This window comes from Pollicipes pollicipes, unplaced genomic scaffold (assembly GCF_011947565.3).
Source record: "Pollicipes pollicipes isolate AB1234 unplaced genomic scaffold, Ppol_2.1 Scaffold_4740;HRSCAF=5597_pilon_pilon_pilon, whole genome shotgun sequence".
Lineage (NCBI taxonomy): Eukaryota > Metazoa > Arthropoda > Thecostraca > Pollicipedomorpha > Pollicipedidae > Pollicipes > Pollicipes pollicipes.
The window spans coordinates 33,256,356-33,263,763 of record NW_023596545.1 but is presented as its reverse complement, the minus strand read 5'-3'; the positions used below and the strand labels follow the sequence as shown (position 1 = coordinate 33,263,763).

Here is a 7,408-nt window from a genome sequence, read left to right as displayed (position 1 = left end):
CCGCCCCGCAAAATCAACGCGGCGAGACTGCCGTCGAAGAGCCGCCATATTTGGTCTGATCGCTCGCCGAATCCCCGCCGGCCGTCGTTACCGATCACTTTGCACATCGACTCGGGGGTGCGGCGGTGCTGCGCAGATCTCGCGGCGAGCACGGCCGGAGGGCGGCCCGCACCGACACGCCGCCCGGCGCCGCCGCCCGCCCTGTCTGTCTGTCTGTCTGGTGTGTGCGTGCCCCGGGGTCAACGCCGCCGCCTGCCGCCGCCGCCACCGCCGCCCGGCCGTGGCGCGCGCTCACTCATGGCGCGCCGGTGCGGTGGTGCGGTCGGTCGGCGCCCGACGCCGCAGCTCCGGTGCTAGTGTGCTGTGCCGGCAGCCGGCCGCGCAAGTCTCCGCGTCCACCGCATGCCGCGGACTGCGAGCGAGCAGGCGAGAAGATTGAGGAGGTGCGTTTGGATTCTCGTTGCGAGATTGCGTCACGTGACGTGACGTGACGTGACTTGCTGGTGCGGACCCGGTCAGGTGGTGGCGGTAGAACGCGTGTCCCAGCTGACCTGTCGGAGAGGACCGTGTGAAGCGAGTGCCACGGAGAAGATCTCGTGACCAGTCCACATACCGGGAGGACAGCGTGGACTGCTTGTCGCGGCGGGGACGTGTGGGCTTGTAGCCCGCGTGGAGGGCCGCAGAAACCGACTGTCCGAGGGAGCCGGGACCGGATTAGAACGAGGGTCACCCGTGTGACCCCGCAGCGGGATTCCTCCTGCCTGGACGTCCGAAGGTCGGGCAAAGATGCCCTACGGCGGTGCGTTCTCGGCGGGCAAGCCGCCCCTGCCGGGCTTCCGGAACTACTCCAGGCTGGACCAGCGCCAGGAAGGTAGGCCCGCAGACGGACGCGCTGAGGGACGGCCAGTTGCCTCCTCTGCGCTGTCCGGATATGCCCGCCATTCACGGGCTGCGTGGCATTCAGTCGATCCATGCTCTTAGTTATATGCTTGCTCATATATGTCTGGTGTGGTTGTCCTATTATTTGGCTGCGTGAGAGCCTTTGCAATCACTATCCCCAGATGCGTTATACTTAACAGCATTTCACATGTTTTGTAGCGATATGAGGAGCGTGAAGCTGTAAATTACCACATGCGGGACTGTTTGTTGTTCTTGTCTTGTTTTCTGCTCGGTGCCATTACGATCTGTATTCAGCTTTCTCTTTTTCATTTAGTGGTAGCAATCGCCCCATTTTCAGTGTTCATGCCTGGCGGGTCGCTGATGACCTACGTAGCTACGTGAACCATCTACACGCCATGCATCCTTTTAGTGATTTACGACCAACGCGCTGGTGGTCCCGAGATGAATGGCCTCAATGTGCTTCGACGCCAGCTGTGCAGAAATGGGCAAATGGCCTGTAAGCATAATACCGTCCAATATGAATACGCATGCGCATTTTTAGGGGATGGCTATCATTTGTCCTGCTTTTGAACTTTTGACGGCCATGTTCGACTACAAAACGCTTGGCCAGACATAAAGAAACTCGAACATGTTGGGGAGGGCGCCTTCAAACGACGCGAGAAACTGACCTCTGGAAGAGAGAGCCCGGACATTCAGAGTCAGATCAGATAAGATCCTGAATATCCCATCCCTTCGTCCCCGGCATGGAGAGAAGAAAGGCGCCGCCGCCTGCGCCTCGTCACCAGGACCACCGCCGTCCCACGTCCGGGCCTCGCTCGGCGGCGACTCCACGGGGCGTCTGCCGCGTCCCACGGCTTCGTGTCAGCCATTCGTCGCGCTCGCCGCTATCGCCTCGGAGCCGCGTCGCCGTTTTGTCCTCCGGAACGGCTCCTCGCGCCCCGCCCGGCAGTAAAACCGCCGCTCCCCGGGAGGGGCGTGGAGCCCGCTGAACCGCCGAGCCCGTCTCCGAGCCCGCGGCCGGTGGCGGACCCGGTCAGGCCGGATGAATGGGGGAGTGGGAGGGGAAGGTCACGACCGGCGGTGACGTGGCCGATGACTGCGGTGCTTCCCGCGAGAGGGGTGGGCGGCGCGCCGGCTGGATACCGAACCGGCTGCCGGGGAGGGCGCGCGGTGTCCGGTGCACGATATGCAAGCCAGGTGGGCAACACCTGTCTGCACCGTAGGGCTTCTGTTGCCTCCCCAACCGACGGCCGCCCGGCTGGACGGAAGCCAGGTCGCGTGATGGACGAAACACCTTTTTATATCGATCGGAAGAGGGTGAAACACTATCACCGCATCCTCTCGCAAACGAACGCCTCTGTCGAATTGGAAGCGACGGCAAAAAACGATTCGCTATTGAGCCAGCAGCGGGATCCCATGCCCCCAGCGACCCGGTTTCATTCCTCCCTTTGTGCGGGTGCTGGGCTGGGCGGCTCCAGGTGCCGCCGTGAGCGCGCCGCCGTCTCTCGGGCGCCGGTTTTGCAGCCTTTGTTCGAGGCAGGCCGGCGCGGAGGGGGTGTCAGTCAGATGACAGTGCCACGGGGAGGGCTCCTAGGGTGTGGCGGCGCCGGGAGGGGTGCACGACCGCGTCGGCGGTACCGGGCATACTGTATGCGCGCGCGCGCGGCATGGAGGATGACTTGTGAGGCGGTTGTTAATGAATTACTAGAAGGCATGATCTGCCATCTCAAATGGATGGACTCTCACATCGGTCTGGTATATATGTCGATTTGCTTCGATTGACGATTAATTTGTGGCGTTCTGAACTGCGAATTAGAATTGAAGTGCGAAGCAGGCCTACTGTAATAAATTGATGAGGCGTTACTTATATGCATACTAAGCTGCAGACCAGGTCGTTCTTTTGACGGCTTCCTGACGTTTATAAAGGAAATAGATTTTGTGAAGCTGCACACAACCTGTTTTCAGCTGGGATCAAACGCTTAGCGACCGTTAAAAAGGCGCGTCTTTGATCCATGACGCTGCCGTTAAGATATGAAGTTGGTAAGCTATCACGGCCGTGGTCAGGAAAGGAAACAAAAGGCGCCGTGGATGCGCCTGCAGGGGTGGCAGCTGGCTGAAATGGTCAATTGTGCATTGGCTTGGTGTAAGCCGCTGGTAATGACTGCACGAACAATACTGACTTCATTAACTGAAACGCCGCTCGCCGGAGTAATGAGCCATCGTGTGTGATGACAATACAAACAGATGGTATTCTTATCTGTAGAAGGCTGATAGAATCACGGGTACAACACCCGAGTCACATGAATAGGGAGAGGACGTCAACAGAGCATACAAATATGATGGGGTCCACACAAATGAACCGTTAGCCCCATTCAGCACTTTTTATTGAGGCGTGATGGCTCACACCTTGAACCGTGATGAAAGCTGGGCCAGCCGGTAGGCACGTGAACTGGAGCGTTTCCCTCCCCGGCTCCCCTTTGGTCCCATGCGCCGCCTGCCTCATTGTCCGCCCCACCGATGAGTCAGAGTTGTTGCCTCACTACACAGCCGGCGTCGGTACGTGACGGAGGTGTTGATTGCGCCGGGCAGCACGTCCGCAGAAGCCTGCAGATCGCGGCACATGTCGTCTTCGGTCAGGCTCCTCCGCCGGCCGGACGCGCAAAGCCGCAGATCGCGGCGCGATGAGACGAACGCGGCGCGCCGCTGCCGTGCGCTCGAGTGCAGGTCTTTGTGGTCGGACGGAGACCATGGTCTTTATCATGGGACATCGGTGCGCCGCCGTGAAAACTGGACGCGACGTCGCTGTCCTGGATCAGCTCTGCATGCCGCACCCAGCGCGTGGAGAACGAACGTGACCAGTCACTTCAAGCGGCACGCCGAGCCCGAACTTTCCTTTCCATTACCGCCCGTACCTGCTGCGTCACGTGCGCGCATTAAAAGATAATGAGGACCCCAGCGCGGGGCGGCGTTCGTTCTCCTCTCACGCGCTGGGAGCCGCGGGCCCGCAACGTCTTCATAGGCCGCGCCGAACGATAACAAAGTCGGCGGGGTTCCGGCTGAGCCTGCCTGTCTGCGCCAGCCCCGGTCACGACCGGGACCGCTGACCTGATGAGGCCACCGGGACCGGTCGGCAGTGCAGGGACCACCGGAGAGCCGTGTGGTGGTGTCGGCTGCCTGACCCGGCGAAGTGACGGCTGTTGTCAGGTGACTGCGTTCAGCAGCGGTCTGCTCCGCACTCATAATTCATTCGAAATGTGTGATCAAGAGAAACTGCATGTCGGTGTGAGTGATCCTGAAATGCGAACTCCATTCCTTTGCAGATAAATTTCCGCCTGGCGCGACAGTACTTCTCTACATCCGTGGCATTTCGTTGGGGTGCCATACGCTTCCTTTTCACCTACTGCCTTTTGAACAGCCAGTCTATGGTGTACACCGTTACTAAGTTATGACCAGGGGTCTCAGATCATTTGCTGCTGATCTGATCCCGCCAGTGATGCTGTTTAAGACCCCGAATGCACGAAATGCAGACTTTAGAGGTCGAAGCAGATCAAGGTATAAACGCAGTGTAACGGGCCGGGGCCCGTAGCAAAATCCGTGCCTGAGCTTCCCAGTTCCGATGCGTGGGCTCTCTGCTTAGCCCGATGAGCGTGAGCATCCGTTAGATCACTGCGCCACGAGGCCGGCCTTTCCTGGCGGCTTTCTGCATGCCATCACCGTTCGTCGCAAATGCGTGATTCCGGGCACACGACCTTGGCGGTTACGCAAAGCCAGGACAGGATGCTGCCCTTCGTGAGCTTTGGCCTGGCGAGGACTGCTTTAAGCCAGTAAGAGGATGCTACAAGCTTTGTTAATAGCGTTTTTATTTCGCTTCAGGGTGGAATTGTGAAGACAGGTTACCAGCAGTGTCTTGTCAGCGCTGGCGTTAAGGTTAACAGCGGTGTCAACAGTACAAATGCACCTTTCACCGGTATGGACAGAAAATAACGGCTTGCAATGAGGCGGGCGATGACAGCATTCCGCCCTTCCACCCATTGCAGATTGCACAAACACAACAAGCCGCGGCGGAGCCAGGTTTTTCGCCGCTTATCCGCCCGCCATCGGATCGGTAAACATGCCGCCACTTGCCGCACGATAAACACGTACCTACTAACGAGACGCGCTGGTAAAGACAAGCAAAAAGACGGGCGAAGAGCAAGCTCCTAATGAGCAGCAGCCCGCCGCCCCGCGTGAGCACCGGAACGAGCAGATGTGACGTCACGGGGAAAATAGCACGTGGCACGTGTGGCCACGTGTCAGGAGGCCCATCACGTGTGGGAACGTGCCATGAGGTGACGAGGGTGACGACCGTGGCACGAGTGGAACTAATTTCGGGGGCGTTCAGTGAGACCCGGATTTCGTAGGATTGCGTAGTGAAGTGTGACCGGTTTTCTGCATCTGCATGTCTGCGTTGGACCATGGTTTTACCTTTTACCGTGTATTTTGTGGTGCTTCTCGCACTTTGGGTGGCGACACGGCCCAGTGCAGTCTTTGTAATACCATCCTAAGCGCCTCTGCCAAGTCACAACGCTCCTGCGACTCCCAGTTGGACCGTCCCACTGCGTCGACCAAGTTGACACACACATGCACGCACACTCACCCACTCGCCCGCATGCTGATGGGGGCGGCTGCTCAGGCCACGCTCTTGACGTCTCATCTCCATGCAGAGGGCGTGTCCCGCGGGCCCTCAGGAGGGCGGCGCGCGGCCGACATGGGCCCACTGCATAAGAAGTGGCGTCGGGTTCCCCTGGGCGGTCGCCCGTAGACGGCTCAGTGCACACCCGTGATGGGATGGCTGTAAAAACGGACGCCCCCTGGCGGCTGGCGGACGCCGCGCGAGCAGGGGCGGTCCAGCGGGCCCACTCGAATCAGGCCAGCGTGTCGGGTCGGTATTAAACGGCGGCTAATCTGCCCGAATTGGGCCAACTGGCAGCGATAATGCACAGCAGGTGAGAACGTCCCATGGACGACGCCATGGTAATCGCCCGGCATCTTTTGAGGAATAGAGGTTAATCTGAAGGGTAATGAGGCACCTTCGAGGCGTCCGTTCCACGAAGGGGTGTTTTGCCGCGATAAGAGGGTATTTGAGACCTCACTTGAATCGCCAAAGACGTGGGCGTCACCCGTTAAATTTAATCCTGTCAGTCAATCACCATAAAATGATTCGGATCCATCGCAGGCAGCCCACCGCCCTAAGGAAGACGTGCCATCCTCTCTAGCATCAATCACGACCGCGGGGCTTGTCCAGCTGTCAGGCGCGACAGGCTCACCCACGGCCTACCGTCCTGATGACGCTGCCAGGGGCTCCACCCTGCCCCGTCATGTGGCCGATGACGCTGAAGCCGTGCTGCCGTCCATCGGACCTTCAGCCCGTAGTCGCGATGACGCTGCAGGAGACTCCACCCTGTCGCCGTCACGTGATCGACGACATCGTCACCGCGCTACCGTTGCTCGCGCCCCGGACCCGTGGGAGGTGAGGGGGAAGTCGCCGGACCCCGGCCTGGGCCGCGCCCCGACTCGTCAGCCCACGTGCCGGCTGCACCAGATAGCGGCACAGGGGCAGGGGAGGGGGGCATCGCGTGAGGTCGGCGCCGCTGGCGTGAGTCAGGCTCCGGGAGGTGATGGACTGGTCCGGCCGTGGAGCAGTCGCAGTCCGGCTCGCTGAATTCATTGATGGCCGGAACTGGAGCAAGTGCTCCCTTTTTAGGCGTGGCGTTTGGGTGACGCTTGCGGTGACGTTTTCAGACAGATTGATTGGTGGCTAGCCAATTCGATTTGTTTTCAGGCAGCCTGATTTGTCCTCAGACAGCTTCGTTCGTTTTTAGTTCGGTTTATCGTCAGACAGTTTGCTAGATGCATGTATTTTTAGTTCGGTTTATCGTCAGACAGTTTGCTAGATGCATGTATTTCGTGAGACTGCATCGGTAAGCTACTCGCAATGCAGCAACCTGTTCGATGCGTGCTAGTTATTGATAAACGTCCGCTGCCCGCCTGACATCTTGGTGACTTCATTCACCACGGGCCACGCCCTTCATTGAATCTCATCCCTCAATCTGACTCACAGTCCAGTGTCGGACTTGCCCTTGCGTTGGCCGACAGCTGCGCCCCAGATTCCGGTCCGGGCCCGGCGGCGGAGACGGGTGGCCGCGCCGGTCGGCCGGCGGCGCCGGCGCCGACACGCCGCCGACCGTGTTCTGGCCGCCGCCCGACGGCCAAGCTCGGTCCGGCGCGCCGCGATTGTCATCGAACTCGGCGACAAACACCCGGCGACGCGGCTTATCTCGATACGCGTTGACAGGGAAAGTGGTCGACGGAGCGAGAAGGGCGGCATGGGTCGGGCGGACGGACGGCGGATCGGGAGCGGCCGTGGGGGGAGGGGGGGGGGGGGAGGAGCAAGGGCCGGACGGACTGGGGAGCGGGCATCCCTCCGACCTGCGCAGGGGGGAATGGGCTGCCCACGGCTCCACAGGGG

The 7,408-nt window shown here is 60.1% G+C and overlaps 1 protein-coding gene across 2 annotated transcripts in view; it reads left to right on the top strand.

Annotated features, from left to right (window-relative positions):
• Positions 1-325: 325 nt before the first annotated feature.
• The window catches only part of LOC119098739 (protein TANC2), a 73,736-nt gene continuing 66,653 nt past the window's right edge, over positions 326-7,408 (top strand). For both annotated transcript variants that reach the window (XM_037221758.1, XM_037221756.1), the window contains exon 1: positions 326-871. In XM_037221758.1, the coding sequence (XP_037077653.1) occupies positions 787-871 (85 nt within the window). In that variant the 5' untranslated portion in view covers positions 326-786. The remainder of the gene's footprint in view (positions 872-7,408) is intronic.